The sequence below is a fragment of the Coptis chinensis genome, chromosome 1, assembly GCF_015680905.1.
Source record: "Coptis chinensis isolate HL-2020 chromosome 1, ASM1568090v1, whole genome shotgun sequence".
NCBI classification, from domain to species: Eukaryota; Viridiplantae; Streptophyta; class Magnoliopsida; order Ranunculales; family Ranunculaceae; genus Coptis; species Coptis chinensis.
In genome coordinates this window covers 8,583,981-8,601,974 of record NC_141456.1, presented here as the reverse complement: position 1 = coordinate 8,601,974, position 17,994 = coordinate 8,583,981, and the positions used below count along the sequence as shown (strand labels likewise).

Below are 17,994 nucleotides of genomic sequence, written 5' to 3'. Positions count from 1 at the left end.
CTCCGTCAATTTTGTGTGTAACAGACGTTGGTATTTTAGCTATTGACCATTTTACCCTTATGAAATAGATGGTGCATTGCCCCCCACATTAACACGTTAAACCTAGTTTTGCGAAAACCCCCCAAACGTTGCCATTATTTAATTCTTGCGCTCTCTCTCTCGTATTTTACCTATTGACCATTTTGCCCTTTCTAACAAATTTTTTTTTTTTTTTTTTTTTTTTTCTTCGTTAAAACAAATTAAGAGGTTTACTATTAGTTAGTGTAAACCCCCCAAACGTCAATATGCTATTTGCATAAACCCCCCAATTTTTTAGTTAACCGTAAACGAAGAAGAATAATGTAAAGAAGAAGATGAAATATGATAATAGAACCTGAGATCGTTGATTTGTGTTGCTAACCTCGCAAGTATAGTACCCCACTAAATGCTCCTGCCATGCTATCCAAAATCAGTACTAGATTATGATTTATTTGATGTTGAATGACAATTTGATAATTTCAGTGTTGGGCTTCCTATTTAATTAGATCTACTTCGGCAAACTTATCAAATTAAACAGCAAGACACAACATTGTATGGATGCTGATCGAATGGTAATGACGGGCAACCATTCCGCCCATGATGACGGGATGGGCTTTTGGAAATTCATGTTGGCGAGCTCAGTTGCAGACATGGTTGAACACATGGCAATGTTCCCAGTTGACACTCTCAAAATCCGTATGCAAATGTTCGGCACCACTTCCACCGCCTCATCATCTGCCCACCGCCACAATACCGGTAAAGTTTTTACCTCAATTATGCGAAAAGAAGGTCCATTAGGCTTTTATTGTGGCATAGGTGCTATTGGTCTAGGTGCCGGTCTAGCTCATGCCGTTTTATTTCACGGTTTACGAAGTATCTAAAGAAAAACTAGGCAGAAATAAGCTAGGACACCACCCGTTAGCCCACATCACAGCATCAGGCGTGCTCGCGATGACTGCAAGTGATGTAGTATTGACTCCATTGGATGTGGTGAAACAAAGAGGTTGCAATTAAAGAAGAGTCCTTATAGTGGAGTTAAGGATTGTGTGACAAAGATGTTGAAGGAATAGGGGTTTAGAGCTTTTTTTTATCGCCATTATAGAATTACGGTTGTGATGAATCGCCTTTTACTTGGTGTGCACTTTGCTACTTTACGGCGATGAAGAAGGTTTTGAGTGAGATATCGTTAGAGAATGCGAGTGAAGAACAAATCTTGGTTCATCTAACTACCGGGTGGAGTGGCCGGTGCTTTGGCTAGTGCGATTACCACTCCATTGGATGTTGTCAAAACCAGATTGCAATGTCAGGGTGTGTGTGGTGCTGACAAATTTAGCAATACTTCAATCCGAATGACGCTCAAACAGATAGTTGCAAAAGAAGGGCCCCAAGCTCTGTTGCGAGGATTGAAGGCAAGAGTGTTATTTCATGCTCTTGCAGCTGCCATATGCTGGTCCACGTATGAAGCCATGAAAATATTTCTTCATCATATTCATGAGAGCTTAGTACCCTTCCAATTGTGAGAACTTTGGAAACTGAACAACTATGTCCCAATCGTGAGATTTATTCTTCTTGTTTACTGTTAACTAAAAAATTGGGGGGTTTATGCAAATATCATATTAACTAATAGTAAACCTCTTAATTTGTTTTAAAAAAAAAAAAAAAAAAAAACCTTAATTTGTCGGAAAGGGCAAAATGGTCAATAGGTAAAATACGAGAGAGAGGAGAGTGCAAGAATTAAATAATGGCAACGTTTGGGGGGTTTTCGCAAAGCTAGGGTTAACGTGTTAATGTGGGGGGCAATGCAACATCTATTTCATAAGGGTAAAATGGTCAATAGTTAAAATACTAACGTCTGTTACACACAAAATTGACGGAGTGGGAGGCAAACTCAAATGATTTTAAAAATGGGGGGTTTAGTCAAACCGCTACCCATCTGTGGGGGGTTAAGTCAAAATTACCCTTTTATTTATTTTATTAACACAATAACACACCTCATGAATTGCATCTATTTTGTTTTTCCGCTAATAATCAGATTGTGTTAATTAATCAATATATGAAAACAATGTCTGAGGGGAAAAAAAAATATATAACTGATTATTTAGGTTCCCACGTTTTATTTCTTCGTAAAGAAGGTTATTCGCATGTGTAACGCGTGTGCTCAACTATTATAGTAATAAATGTTTTAATAATACTCATTGACACTTTCCCTCATCTATGTAGAGCATTTAAGTGATACCAAGTAGAATCTTTCCGAGACAATTAAAACTCTTCAGTTTAATACCTGCCATTTCATTGTTAAGACACTTCTTACCAAGTGAATTCCATTTGGAAATAAGGTGTGGAGCTTGTTACCTTGAAGGATAAGAACACTGAATTCAAATGAGATTTACGGTTACATATTATGCACATTTATTTTAGATTTATTACTCATTTATCATTTGGAGCGATTCATTAATTGAAAGTCTAATAAGATTTCCTTTTAAAGGATATACCGACGGAAAAATCTCATTTAGTTCACATAGAATTGAAACGTGGGAACAATTTCAATTGAGATAGAATTGAAAGAAAGAGAGCTAAGCTAGACCTTTTGTGCCATGGCTTCGCAACCCCAACAACGACATAGCCGTCACCTCTCAAGATCAAGACTTTATTCGATGACAGTTGATCTCGATGCATCAGAACGTCTCCCCAAAGGTTTCCGGAAGTTCCTAGATATGAAGGTATATATATATATATCTTTATATGACACAATCTTGTAATAATAATATTGAATTTAAGTTCTTTGTTAGTATTATTTTTTGGAAAAAAGTTATTGCTTCGAACAAGGCCCAAAATATCGATATCGATCAATATATTGGTGTACCCAAAAACTGATATATATCGGATATATCTATATTTTTTGGTGACCAGTTCAAATTATTTAAAATATCAAAAATATCGGATATATCGGAAATATAATATCGAAAATATCAGAAATATATTAGAAATATCGGATTTATATTAAAAAATGGTAAAAAAGTCAACCGATATATATCGTAAATTCCGAAAATATCGATTATATCGGCGATATAAAGTTTTATATCGGAATTTCCGATATATATCAGGAAAAAAAGGTTCTATATTCGGTGGATATATGTCGGAAATATCGATGTCAGTGTACCAAAATACCGATATATATATCGATGATATATCGGATATATCGGCAATATTTTGGTCCATGGCCTCGAAGAGAATAAGATTCCACAAAGACGTGCCTAATGGCTAGGCATCTAGATGATTCTAAAACGTTTAATTCCATCCTACTAGCTAGGTACTCCTTAGACCACTTCCATACTCATCAACTTGGTAAATATTTGTTAAATTGGTGAACTTTAGGTTTAACCGTAGTTCAAGTGAGTTGGACATTTTTTTTTTTAAGCCTGTTTTAAATGAGATCAGTAACTCTTTGATGCTGGCGGGGTTCGAGTCCCAGATCTCTGGTATCATCACCAAAAGTTTTACTGACTTTGCTAGTCGGCACCTGCAAAAAATGTGTGGGCAAACCTGTTTTTAAAGAGATCAGTAACTCAATGGTGTGTAGCGGGGTTCGAACCCTAGACCTATAGTATCATCACCTAAAGGTTTTGCCAGCTAAGTTAGAAGGCACTTACCATATTCGTATAATAGCTCGTGAACATTTTCCGAAGTTTTTTTATTAATTATTACTATGGTAATTTTTCCCCGTTAAAGTCCATAAGTGATTTGTGCTTTCATTTATTGTATTGTTGTATATATATATATATATTTTGCTTTGGTTTTTTGGATTTCTTATAATATTCTTATTTTGAAAAATGTTCAATTTTGAGTTAAATCCCCATAGATTGAGACTCGATTGACCATTTAATGCAGTCAAAGTTTTCTTACGAGTAAAAAATAGTGGAATGTCCAGTTTGTCCTTTAGACTATTTTTAAAAGAAAAGTTCATCCAATTGGGCACCTTCACCGTTAGGTTGCATCTTTCACCTATATATAAGACTAGATTTACACTTTGGGATTAGGATTGGCTCGTCCAATGGGAGAAGAAAGCGACTGCCTACGGACTCACTTTCACTTTCAGGATCAATTGTAAATTAACAAAATCTCCAAAAGTTTCCTAAAAACATAGGCCTAAATTTACTCATATGATAAACCCAATTCAAAGAAATTTCCAAAAATAAGAATATGAAGTCGAACATGTGAACAATTATTACTAAATACTAGCTACTGTGCACGTGGTACCCACGTGGGATCCATAGATTTTTTTTAAAAAAACTTATAAATGTTAAAATACTATTTTGCCCCTCAAAAAGTTAAAATATTAATAAAAAAATATATAAAATTACCAAAATGCCCCTACGTCCACACACCTTCACTATTCACTTGACCTTTCTATATATTAAAGATATTTCGCCGCTTACAAAATTCCTTCTACTATGCTTATTTATATATTCCTTGAAAATAGGTCTCCCATGGTAGTTAACAAAATATTTGAGAAGAAGTCGCCACATATTGGGCTCTGTCTTAGTCCTCGACTAATTAGCTAGTTGAGTCGGCCCTATTTGGGATACATACCCAATGTGTATTCCAATGCAAAATTACGGGTCATCACTGATGCACCCTCAACTCATAATATAAAGTTTTATACGGTACCTTCTATTGAATTACTAGTTGTAAAAAAGTTTGACATTATCACAATTTCACTTGTCTTGTATATAGTTGTATATTGTGCATTTAAAGCCTTGCATTTAAAATTAATATCACCATTATTTTTATTTATTTTTCTTGAGTTGAATACTCCAATTTAAGATAGGATTAAAGTAGGCTATCCTATTCGTTAAACAGTGGTCTAAATTATTTATTATTGTTATTATTATTATTTAATTTGACAAGCTTTTTTCAAATGAGATCGATAACTCCGATGCTTAGGGGCATTCGAACCCACACTTTTGGCATCATCACCCAAAGATTTTACCAACTAAGGAAGCTGGCACTTGCAACTTGTTTTGAGTTGGTTGCTCTTCATCATATGTTATGTGCTAACATGATCCGTTAATATATTTCATATTAGACTGGTTTGGTATACTATATGGAGGACGAAGAAAGCGAGCCACCTATAATTAGGAATGTCAGAAGGCATTCCAATTCTGCATTGTGTTCTGAATCGCCAAGTAACTCAGCAATTTCATCATTGACACCACCTCCAGATTCATCTACATCATCCGAATGCAATGTTGGAGAAGTTTCCCAAGACTCTAGAGCTCATGAAGTGGCATCAATGGTGTTGATGGCGTGTCCAAGTTGTCGCACATATTCAGTGATGGCAATTCAAGGGAGAAGTATGAGGTGCCCAAGTTGTGATGTAGGCCTCATTGATTTTCTTAACGACAAAATCAATATTGAAAGGGTGGAGTAAGATCCTTAAGATGATGTTAGTAGTAAAAGTATGAATTATGCTACCATTTACATATACATGGATAGTTACATTAATAGTAGTTTTTTTCCCGAATAGTTTTGTGTTGTTGTGGCCTGGACTCAACTCGTGGTTGAATTTAGTTGTTTCGAAAGAAGTTGCTTGTGGTCTTGTGAACCATGGGTTGAGCAGCCCAGGTATAGTAACTACACGCCTACACATCTTTACAACTTTAAAAATTGCGGCCCCCATCTATAGTTCTGCAATAGTGAAATGCTATTATTTTATGCAATTCTTCAATTATTTTTTTTACAGAATTGCCTTTACTCTATTTATTGAATTACAAAAACCCAAATCAAAAAGTTCAAGTAAATTTGATTTAGTAATAAGGGCAAATATGTCATTTAGATTCAACATACTTTTCCCAAAACACATGGCCCCACCAGGCCATGTGACCCACGTATACTTAATAAATTTACTTTTTAGCTAAGTAGAAATGCCCATATACTTTTGTTTATTTTCAAATTAGATATGCAAAAAAACGTGTATCATTTTACTTTAAAAAAAAAAGAGGGTGTAACAATAATTTCATCATGTCATTAATTTTTATTTCCTTTTTTGCTCTTGTTTTATTGCTAGAATTATGTTTCTGTCCTCCATCATATATGACGGAAAAACAAAAAAAAAAAAAGGACCCAATCCATTAATGTCTTGGACACTTGGTAACTTAATTTGCTTATAAGGTGGCAATAGAATGACCCCATTTAAGGGTTTAATTTTTTTTTTTTCGTTTTTTAAGAATTAAAATATATCAAGGAGAAAAAATGAACCCTTTCATCCAAACTCCAAAGTATAAGCATAATTTCTTAGCTACGCCACACGTATTTAGTTTAAAAATAGCTTTTTCTATCAAATTGTCGAGAAATTTCTTAATGCATGCTTAATTCAATGCTACATAAATGTGATAGGGTTATATACTAAAAGCGTTACTTTTGTAATAACTCTAATTCTTTATATTTTGAATGAGAATCATATGGCAAATGTTATGCATATTATATATGTTATTTTTTTTTCCCAAATTAAGCTAGGGTTAGGCAGACCCTCACCTGTATTGATTTAACTGTTCCGTACATACATTTGCCCACTTGCATCTTCATTTACAATACATTGTAACCTATGATCTAAAGGGGGAACAAAATGTACAACGGAACTAGATGCATCATGAAGAGAAGCTAGATAATCCGCAGCTCGGTTCACTTCTCTATAAGCATGAGAGAAGGATATGTAAGTGAATCCGTCTCTTTTCATCTCTATAGCTTTAAGCATGTCAAGGCAGTTCCAAGGAGGTTTCTCTAGCTTGTTGATTGCATTCACAGCTCTCAATGAGTCAGACTCGACCTCCACTTCCTTGTAACCTTCATCGAGACATCTTTGCAGGCAAATGTCGATAGCTTTGATCTCTGGGGCAAAGACCGACAAACGGCCTCCTTTGCGCAATTGAATCCAGCTACCACTTGTCCCTCTTTTGTCTCTTATAATCCCTCCTTGGCCTGCACCGTTATTGCTCAAGGCTCGATGCGTGTTTGCTTTCACTTTCGGTTTCCACTTGGAGGTCTCCAAACACATACGGTTTCTTTGTTGCTTCTTTGTACTTGGTTTCAAGGTTGAGTCATTTGAAATAGGTTCCTTGCTCGACCGTATCCTCCATTTCTGGTCTTAGGACTTGCAAATAATTCCTTGTATCTCGACCAATTTTCGTAGATCCGCTTTGCTGATTTGGTAGAGTCTTTGAAATCTGCGTTCATTCCTTTCCCTCCAAATATAAACGCAGCAGCCAGAAAAACACCTTATAGACCTCTCCCACATCTACGATTGCATAGCCGCGATAATCGGCGACCACTCCCGTTAGCTCGCGCTATCGGTGACAATACCAAGAAGTCGTTTGACTCTAGAGATGATCTCCTTGGAATCTGAACACTCAAAGAAGCGGGTGTCCCGAAAAATTCTCATTTGTTATTACATAAGCAACAAGATGAAGAGAGTAGGATTTTCCGTTGCACCAATCTGTCTTGAGTCGGGAGACTTTGCGAAAATAGCTGCCATATAGTGAATGAGTGTCTCGGTAACACCCACTTGCCCCATGCCAGCTTATGCCATCTTTTCTTGTCCTTGACTAGTGAGAGGGCCTTATAAGCAATGTGTGATGTAAACAGCCCACTTGGGTGAGGCGTCCACACTACCTGATCCTGTGCAAGATGGGTATTGATGTCCACTGCTCTAATAACCTCCCGTAAGGTGTGAGACTGCATCAGATTGACCGCATCATTCCACTCTCCATTGGAAATGATGATACTCACCTTTGCATTCAGAGGAAAGTCCCATTCTGCCTTTGCTTCATTGTCTTCGATCAGAGGTGATCTTTCACACCATATGTCATGCCAAAACAGTGTTTCTTCCCCTTTTGCGATTGAATATTTGATAAATTTCTTGGCTGTGTTTCTATTGTTCAAGATGCTTCTCCACGTCCACGAACAGTCTCTGGGCACTTGCATAGTCCAAAAGTAGTTGGATTTGATGTGTTGCTTCCATATCCAATCTACCCAAATGGATTCTGCTTTCGTGACTACTTTGAAAGTCAGTCCACAATGTGCACCCACATTCCATCTATGGGTATGCATCACTCCCAATCCACCTTCCTCCTGTGATTGACAAACTGTACTCCAGCTTGCTTGGTGCAGTCCTCTCCTATTATTAGTACCAGTCCATAAGAATTTAGCACAGATACTTTCCACTTGCTCGAGTACTGTCTTGGGGAGTATGATTCGTGCCCAATATGTGTGGAAGGACAGCAGGATGGACTTTATTACCTGTAGTCTACCCGCATGCGATAAGACCCGTGCTTTCGGTTAGAGATCTTCGAGTAATCTTCTATCGAGGGGTTGACATTCCTTGATGCCCCGCGGCGAGAGATAAGTGGAAGACCAAGATATTTCACTGGAGGTTTAATCAACTCAACCTCTAAGATGGTGGCCAGAGCACTAGCTTCTTGATCATTAAGTCCTCCCACAAGAAGTGATGTCTTATGCTTATTGATCTGTAACCCAGTTGCACTTCCGAAAATGTCGGACATTCCTTCATGGCTTGTATGGAGGCGATCTCTCTCCCTTGCGAGAACATAAGAACGCGTCATCGAAAAGCTAGGTGGGATATTCTTGCTTTCTTACATTTGGAATGGTACTGGATAGCTCTACTGTTGAGCTTTTCCCTGATCGCACAGCTGAGAATCTCCATAACTAGCACAAACAGATACGGAGATAAGGGGTCTCCTTGTCTGACTCCTCTACCTCCATTAAAATATCCTTTCGGTGCACCATTAATCATGACGGAATAAGAAGGAGAGGAAATGCACATGTCTATCCACTGATACATATTGTCCGGGAAACCGAAGGTCCTGATCATTGCCTTTATAAACTCCCAACTGACCATATCATATGCCTTCCTTATGTCCACCTTAATGGTACATCGAGGAGTGCCGTGCTTCCTGTCATATCCTCGGAGAAGTTCATGCAACAGAAGAATGTTATCCTGAATGGATCTGCCAGGAATGAAAGCTGATTGGTTAGACTGCACTAACGCATCAATAACTATCTTAATCCTATTTGCAATAACCTTAGAAATACATTTGTATATAATGTTACACAAGGCTATTGGTCTAAAGTCTTCAACTTTTGTGGGATTGTTGACTTTAGGGATAAGACATAAAAAAGTGGCATTAACTCCTCTAGGAAACTTGCAGAATTTGAAAGCATTAAGAATAGCAAGTGAGAAATCATGACCAACTACTTCCCATCACTTCTTAAAGAAAATAGGAGTGAACCCGTCTGGCCCTGGAGCTGTGTTCTCTTTCATCTCAAAAAGAGCAGTTTTTACTTCTGCTACAGTAATTTCCGCTTCCATGATGGCCTTCATGTGGTCGGAGATTGTATTTCGGACTTGCAACTAACTGAAGAAGTTCGCATCACTTATCTCCTCTGCTTCAGTTCCCAGAAGGCCAGTGTAATACTCGATGATAGTCTTGATCACCTCTGCTTGTCCTGTGATAGCAGTCCCTTGAGAATTCTGGATAGCCCAAATACCTGTTCTAGCCTTCTTTTCTTCAATGGATTTAAAAAAAAATGTTGTACATTTGTCTCCTTCTAGCATCCATTCACTGTCTTGCTCGCATTTAATCTCCGAGATTTCAATACCTGCTAATTCACTGTATCTCTGTGGAGCTTCATGTTCCTTCTGTGCCAACCAAGGATCCAAAGGCTTAGATTGGAGCTGCCTTTGAATATCATATAGGTTCTCTCTGGCCTGCTGAACTCTGCCATGGATGTTTGAAAAGTTGTTCCTTGCCCACGGTTTCAATCTTTCCTTCAGGAGCTTTAATTTTTGCATCAGCACATACATAGGATTGGAGACAATACTAACCGTCCACACTTCTTGGAGGATAGTGTGGGCTAGCAAGGGCTATTCAAGCCAAAAGTTCTTGAACACGAAGGTGTAAGCCCTCCTCTCGAAATCAGTCAAAAAGAGAAGAATCGGTGAGTGGTCGAGGAGACTCAGGTGGGGGCAGAAATTCTGCCATGGAATTTGCAAATTCATCTTCCCATAGACTATTAACTAAACATCGATCAATTTTGGTCATTATTCTGCCTTTTCCCTCCACTTTATTGTTCCATGTGTAAAAAAACCCATTGAATCTCAGATCGGATAATTCTGCTTTGTGCAAACATTCTACAAATTCCTCTGCTTCTCTAGGATGCATTGGACTCCCACCCGTTCTTTCTTCCGCTTTGGTGATGTTATTAAAGTCTCCTGCTGTACACCAAGGCAAATTCACTGATCTTTTGATGATAATTAAGTCTCTCCATAGCTGCGTCCTAAGGTTTTTGGTATTTCTGGCATACACTGCAGTTAAAAGGAACTCTTCATTGGTTGGTTTGAATCTCCCCTTGCAGTGAATGTACTGGTTTGATTCCGATATCTTAGTCAATTCCATCAGTATAGGGTCCCAGCATATCCAAATACGCCCCGAAGGATCCTTATTGTAATTATTCATATGCTCCCATAGTGGACAGCAAGTGGTCCTAATGAGATCATATTTATCTTGCCTGACTTTGGTTTCAAGCAAGCAAAAAACACTAATCTTCTTCTCTATTCTAATCTTGTTTATTTCTCTTGCTTTCGCTACCTCGTTTGCACCTCGTACATTCCAAAAACACATAGGAGTCCTCATCTATGATTCCTATTTTTTGAGCCTCGAGGTCTACCCCTGTTCTTCTTGCCACTGTTGCAACTCCTTGGGTTCGAGTCCTTCTGTTTACTTACATCAGGCCTTCTTCTACCACGTTGTTTCCCCGATCTTGTTGTAACTCCGTACAATATTTCCATATTCGGAGTAACAGGGTCAGCCACTGCCACCTCCTCAAGCTGAATACGATCATGGAAATGCTCCGTCTTGACTTCAGAAGCTTCCGACTCCGCAGAGTCTATCACATCAGTCAACAGATGGAATCTGCCTAATTCCAGATTGTATAGAGCTCTATCCTCAGTGTCCATGAATGAGTCGAGTGGTTCAGAGTGAGATAATTCATAATTGATCATGTCTAGATCCATCCCGGCCCCTTTTGCTTCCCTGTTGGACCGTACTTTCGATACAGGGGACTCCCCGGTGTCGGTTCCTAAAACTTCTCCATTCACTTCAGCCAAGGGATCCGAGTTTCATCCGCTTGCCCATATTGATTCTCCTCTACTTGTTCTTTGCGTTTGATTTGTGCTATTAGAGACCGGTAGTGGTTTAGGTCTCCATTCCCTGTGCTTTCTTGCTTCTTTTCGGTCTCCTTTTTTGGTTCTTGACATTTTCCCCCCTGTCCTCCCCGAGGTTCTGCTCTCTTGGACCTTTCCCTCGTCATTTGTTGAGTTTCGTTCTCGTAGAATCTTGTGCCACCGAGTCATTCCCTTTTGCGGCATTCCTACACTCGGCAACTAAATGTCCTACCACCTTCACGGTGGTTGCAGAACTTAGGGATTGATCCAAACTGAATTTTACGCGAGAATTCAATCCCTAGTTTCGGGGCACTTCCACAAATATTTGGTCCGAATTGGATTGGCTAGGTCGATGTCAACCAAAGACACTAGCATAATATCCCTTATTCCTTTCCGGAGAATTCAGGTCAACACGGATTGGATTACCCGGTCCTCTTCCCATACTCATGAGTATTTCCACTTCCCATTACTCAAACGGCAACCACGGGAATTTACCCAAACAAGCGGAGAAGTTTGTCGATGAGTTTCTATATTAAAATTCGATTGTCCACTTACTGAATCTAACCAATTGGCTCTGCACATACCAAGGACCACAACACAAAACCCTATTATAGTCCTCCTCATTAGAGAATCTGAACAAAACATATCCTTTCCCCAAAGGTAAGAGCTTGAATGTTGCAGACAGACCCCATTCAGAGCTGACTACCACTCTAATGTTTTCTAAGTTCAGAGTTTTAGCTTCCAGCCTAGCAATTAAAGCAAACTTGCAGGCTTCAATGCCTTTTTCCACCGCATCTCGAGACAGTTTGATAGCCGGTTTATCACCTTTGCGCGTGAGGAGAGGAAGAGCTGTGATGTCTATTGTTTGTTTCATCCTACCTCGAGTTATGTCAGCATACGAGTCCTTGTTAGACACAGCTCTGTTCCTTAGCGCGCCTTGTCTAGATGTTTCCACTCCGACAACCTCAGATGGTCCAGAAAACCTCACATGATGTCTATCACTACCAAGTCCAAAAGGAACCGAAGCCATAGAGCTCAGAGAATCTGGGCAGCAGAGGGGAGCTTGCTTTTTCCTCCTGTGAACTCACACTGTATCCAGTGGAGGGTTTTACCAACAGAAGGGAGAGAGGATGGTATCAAGAGAGATGTGCTTCCACTCTAGAACGCTCACTGTTGTCAGTGACGGATTTTACCTAAAGTGGAAATAAAAGGCGCTAAGCTAGAGATAAACTTTTGAAGAAAGGTTTTAGAACCTATTTTATGTAAGAAAGGGGAGTATAGGATCAGATAGCCACTTATGTTATCTCACTACCTGTCTCTCCTAAAGCTGTCCCCATTGTTGTATCGCTAAACCCCCAGTAAGCTGTCCCCATTATTAGTTATATGCATGTGTCTAATACTTTATGTTGTAGATGATATGTGTGTGGTGACACATAGAAGATCATATCATCAGTACCTTATAAAGTATAAGTAAACGTTCACAACCTAGATGAATTTAGACAAACCATTGATACGGTTGTAGTATTATCTGGTATTAGTCTATCTTGACTATAGGATTACACTAGTACACTTTGTGTGTATTGAACAGGACCAAGTGAGGTTGTTTCTCTTTATACTGACTATATAAGAGAACAAATGCCTCTGTTATTATGGATGTTTGTTCTCTTAATCCGGATATAATAACGGACACTTACGTACATTGTACATTGCTTTAAATCATCAATGAGTGAGATTCATTTGTGAATCAACAAACTCGATGGATTGGGTAATGACATTGTATGTAAGGTCTTATTTGTTGATTATAGAAGGAATCTGGGTCCCACAAGAAGTCCGACTGATGATGTCCCCTTGCGGAGGAGCTCATAAGGATTGTCATGTAAACCCTACAGGTGGATTTGATCCGACATGACAATGAGGTTGAGTGGTACTACTCAAGGACATAAGAAGTTGATTAATGTAGTTGTCAGTAACTTGACTTAATCAACGGGCATTCGATATCTTAAACACGGGGAGATCAACGAGCATATAATATGGAGCCTATAAACGTTGACACGTAATTTGGGATTAGGGCGGTAGTGCAACAATGACCTTTAGTGGAATAAGCCATTTGTTGATGGACTTGGGCTGTGTGTTCTGGGCGAATATGGGAAGCCCAAGCCTGTCAGGAGGCCCAACCCTAATTTCTCCTCATGGTCCCTGTTGTAGCATATAAAAAGAAACCTCTTTCTCTAGCTAGCCGTTTTTCTCAAGGTTTTGCTTAAGAAAAGTAGATCTAAAAATCGGTTCCAAACTTTGTGAGTGAGAGAGGCCAAGAGAGAAAGAAGAGGTTGGAAGATCGTTGCCCACACAACGTCCACTCTATGCATAGGAATACAATAGAAGATCAAGAGGTTGCTGATTATGGATTCTCAGAGTTATCACAGCTGATCTACAGGTATGTTTTCCAATCAAAATCGTGAACCCCATTAATTCCGCTCCGCGTGGGTGTCACGGTTTGTAGAAATTTACATTCTGAAATAACGGTTCCTACAAAATGTTAGTACTAGTAATTCCATATTTCCTCTAAGGCACACACAATAAATGGGAATATTATGTTACATAGATGGTGGTCATTCTTAGTTGTGACTGATTATGAATTTATGATGTGCTGGCTTACAAATTAAGGATCACGATGAATGACAACCATGAGGTCACTACTGCTACAATTCTAAAAGATAACTGATAAAAAAAAAGGGGTTATACTAACATACCCCACCCCCATAGTAGTTGCAATTAGGATTACCCCCCATTATAACTCGAATTAGGAATTTCCCTCCAAATTGACAGTCAGAAGTAGTCAACTAACAGTGGCAATCATTTGACTTACGAGTCGATGATATATTATATGTATCATCTTGACATACACGATATTATTTTGATCAAAAATTCCAGTAACAATGGTGCGAACCAAGACATAACGGTGCCCAACAAGATGATACTTTTGTGTATCATCCTAACATAGTTCCACTATGCCATTTTAACCCATTTCTCAATAGAAAATTGAACTGAAATCATATTTCAGGATGATACATTATATATATCATCATTGATAACTTCTTCATAAACATTATATACATTATATATATTATATACAAAGTATCATCCTATTGGGTATCGTTAATGTCTTGGTTAGCACTATTGTTATTGGAATTTCTGGTCAGGATGATACATATATACAATATAATATCGTGTGTAGATGTGTGAGTTTCTACCTACGACCTGATGTTGAGGTTAATGGGGAATGATTGCACTCTTTCTTAGGATAAGAGTTGCCTATGTATTAAGTTTCTTGGGTGAACTTGAATCAAGGCTTACGTAGTTCATCTCTCTCTACTTATAGATGTTTGGTCTAACTTTCCTTATTTGCTTCAGGCTGTTGTCAAGTGTAGATCTATATTTTGTGCTCTCTTGATGATTTCTCATTACTCCTGCTATTACTGAGCTTCAGGATCGCACCCGGTAGATCATTTGTTTCCATGTATGGCTGTATTTGATATTTGGGACGACCTGAGTTTGGGGCGTGATTACGTCCTTGTAGCGCAGTACGATCTGGTGGTATACGAGCTGTGAGGATACGACCTGATGGATTGGACAAGTGTGATGTAGTGCACATCTGAGAACGGAGGGTACTTATACATCCCCCTTTATTCTTTATAGGCTGTTTGACTCGTTAGGATGAGATGGTTTGAAAAAAATAAAGTTGAAATAGTGAACACGTGTCGCATAGCTGGTGGACTTTTGAAAATCGAAAATTTTGGAAATTATGCAGGAAAAAAGGATTTCTGATTCGTGGGTCCAATTCATGTCGTTTATGTTGGCGTGGTTAGTATATGTAATGATTTTGGGTTTTTGGGTATGCCAATGTTTTCTTTTAGGTTTTGTGCAATTATAAATCGGTTCGTTTGCCAAGACTCTTCATTTGCCATCAATTGTGAAGAAAGAAACTTAAACTAGCCATCTTTTTCTCCAAAACAAGTGCGTGCTTTTGTCTTTCCTTTCTTGTCTGTGATTTTGATTTTGTTAAAAAGAAAATTTTGATGTCTATTACTTCTGATCGCATGAGTGGTGAGGTAGGGATGTTTGAATTAAGGGAAATGGAAAGGAGTGGTGATAGTGGTATCGTTAGGGCTCGTAGTGAAGATGAGGCATCATCGTCTTCTTCATTGGAGATGATGACTGAGGAGGCGGTACCTAAGTCAGTGTTTGATAATTAATTTTGGGGATTTGAGAAGGGAGTTTGGGATGGAGATTCCCGATCTGAGTAGTGAGAAAAATATTTTTGGTTTAGACTATGTTCCTCAAGATGGTGGAGTTGTGATTACGTATGGCCAACTAAAGGCTGGGATGAGGTCGCCGTTCTCACGTCTGACCTTAGATGTTATGAACTTTTGTGGGAAGGCACCTTTGCAATTTGTGGGTAATAGTTGGAGGGTGTTTCATGTTCTGGATCTGTTGAGACAAAGGGGTTACAATATTTGTTTGTTTGATGTGCTAGAGCATTTCTCTGTGAAAATGTTTTCTGCTATGAACTTTGGTTTACAAGTGGTGAGGGGTAAATCATCGGTGATTGTTGGTGTGAGTAAGGAGGAATGGTGGCATAGGCCTCTCTTGATTGTGGGGATTTATTGTCCTCCTAGATGTGTTTTGGAGAATTATTGTGTGAGGACTAATGGTAGGTCGCTATCTGTGTGGGTTTGTCTATTTGTTTAGGTCGTTTGTTTGTAGTCATGAGTTGATGTTATTATGTTCTGACGTTTGTTTGTTTTACAGAGGTTGTCATTCATGGTCGTACATGTACGAGAGCTATTGAAGAGTTTGCTAGGTTGAGTTGGGAAGAAAAAGTATCTTTGTTGGAAGAGATTGCACACTACTTCAAAAGGCAAGGTGGTGTGAAGATAAACTTGAAGAAGGCTGAGCAGAATAAGAGGGCTCGTTAGTTGATTTGTGTGGATTTTGATTCGGATTCAGTTACTGAAATGGAGAAAGATGAAAGGTCCAATGCTAGGGGTAGGAGCTCGGTTGGTAGTTCAAAAGGTGGTGGTGCTGCCGGCAGTTGTGATGTGTCCAGACGAGTTGGGCAGGGAGGTGAGGGTATTTCTTTAGTTTGGAAGCCTTTTTGAAGAGACGAACTGAAGGTGGTGAGCCAGAAGGGGCTAAGATAATGCAATCTAAGGCTGAGAGTGAAGAACGACCTACTACTAGGGGTGGACGTTCTTCATTAGGTCGGGTTCCTCTGAAAAGAATGGATTTGAAGGAGTTGGCGGCTGATGTTACTATGGCGGATGGTAAGGGTAAGAAGAAGGCTAGTGATGCTGAGCTTATTACCCAGAAGTGTAAAGGGGATGGGAGTGCTTCCCAGCTTGACGAGGTAGGTAGGTCTGACATTTTGGATAGGACAGTTACTTATTATGACCTTGTGACTGGTTTGTCATGGCTGGTGAGACATAAGGACTGCAGTTTCAAGTCGTCTTTGGTTGCTAATGGGTTGTTGGAGAGTATTGCCCTAGATAAAGATAGGCATGCGCTAAAGAATGGGAAGGATTTAGAGGCGAACCTGAAAGACATGGATCGCTCGATGTGTTTTGTAAGTATATCTCCGACCTACTATTTGTTTTCTGCTTTATGATATTGACTCTTGACTTACTTTGTTGTCTTGTCAGGTTTTGGCGATGTATAGGAATTTGAGAGAGATGACAACTATTTTTTACCAGTACAAGAAGGAGCTGGAGGTTGTCAAGGAGGCTTATGATAAATTGGTGGCTGTGCAAGAGGTTGAATGAGCTGAAGTGGTAGGGTTGAGGGCTCAGGTCAGTCATTTGGCTGGGAAGGTGACTTTATTGCAGCCATCTCTTGACTCTTCAAGGGTAGAGGTAGCGCATTAGATTGCTGAGAGCAAATAATCATAGACCATTGTTGAACGAGCTCAGAAAGAGTACAACGACCTAGTCAATTTGGTAGAGAGCGGTGATGTCTACGTTCTGGTGGATGATTGTATGGAACTAGAACATAAGTACAAAACCTTGAAAAGGTCTGTCGAAAGTGGGGATCGATGTAATGGTAGAAAGAAATCTTCTTTGTAGATGCTAGTAGGCGATCGATCGCCTACCAACACGAGTCTTTGCACCGGTTGCCGAACCAACTGAGGATGTTGCTACTGAAGTGTTTAATGCAAGTGGTAATACGGCTGGTGGCTCTGTTGGTGAAGAGGGTTGCAATTTGGACCCCTTCAATGTGGAGAATCTGTCTTGTGTCAACTAGCTTATCTTTCTTGTGATATGTTTGATGGTGGATGAAGTTTTTGAACTATATATATTTTTTATACTGATAACTTCTATTTTTGATGGGGATGCTGAGGTTGTTTTCCTAGGATAACTTGGGGGCCTCTAGTATCTAACCGACTTTGTAGTAAGTAAAGTAGTTAAATTACTTACTTGTTTTGAAATGAGATTATCTGTGAATTTTGTATGAATATGATTGCTTCTCTTACTTCTTGTTTTGTTATTTGACGACATGTCCTGCATAGTATGTAGTAGATTCGATGACCTGTCATATTTTGGTAGATCGCCTGATGCTTTTAGGTCGTAAGTATTTTTGCATGACCTGATAGATGCGTGTAGCTAGCACCTAGGTTTCTTTGTGTCCTTAGGTGGGTGTGGATTGATTGAGTGGTTCCTTTTGGGGGAACTTCTTATTGATTT

General features: G+C 39.1%; 3 protein-coding genes and 1 pseudogene across 3 annotated transcripts; 1 reads left to right on the top strand and 3 right to left on the bottom strand.

Annotated features, from left to right (window-relative positions):
• The first annotated feature begins 272 nt into the window (after positions 1-272).
• On the top strand, positions 273-1,538 carry LOC147521889 (uncharacterized; annotated as a pseudogene).
• Positions 1,539-6,562: 5,024 nt separating this feature from the next.
• LOC147521888 (uncharacterized) lies at positions 6,563-7,072 on the bottom strand. The gene has a single exon (XM_086566645.1). The coding sequence runs from the start codon at positions 7,070-7,072 to the stop codon at positions 6,563-6,565; it is 510 nt and encodes a 169-aa protein (XP_086422771.1).
• A 380-nt stretch (positions 7,073-7,452) lies between these two features.
• LOC147521887 (uncharacterized) lies at positions 7,453-9,415 on the bottom strand. The gene is made up of 4 exons (XM_086566637.1): positions 9,300-9,415; positions 8,685-9,101; positions 8,314-8,610; positions 7,453-8,191 (listed from the first exon to the last, which is right to left on the bottom strand). Exons 1-4 carry the CDS (start codon positions 9,413-9,415, stop codon positions 7,453-7,455), a joined length of 1,569 nt encoding a protein of 522 aa, XP_086422763.1.
• Positions 9,416-10,010: 595 nt separating this feature from the next.
• On the bottom strand, positions 10,011-10,727 carry LOC147521886 (uncharacterized). The gene has a single exon (XM_086566627.1). It carries the CDS (start codon positions 10,725-10,727, stop codon positions 10,011-10,013), a length of 717 nt encoding a protein of 238 aa, XP_086422753.1.
• Positions 10,728-17,994: the final 7,267 nt, after the last annotated feature.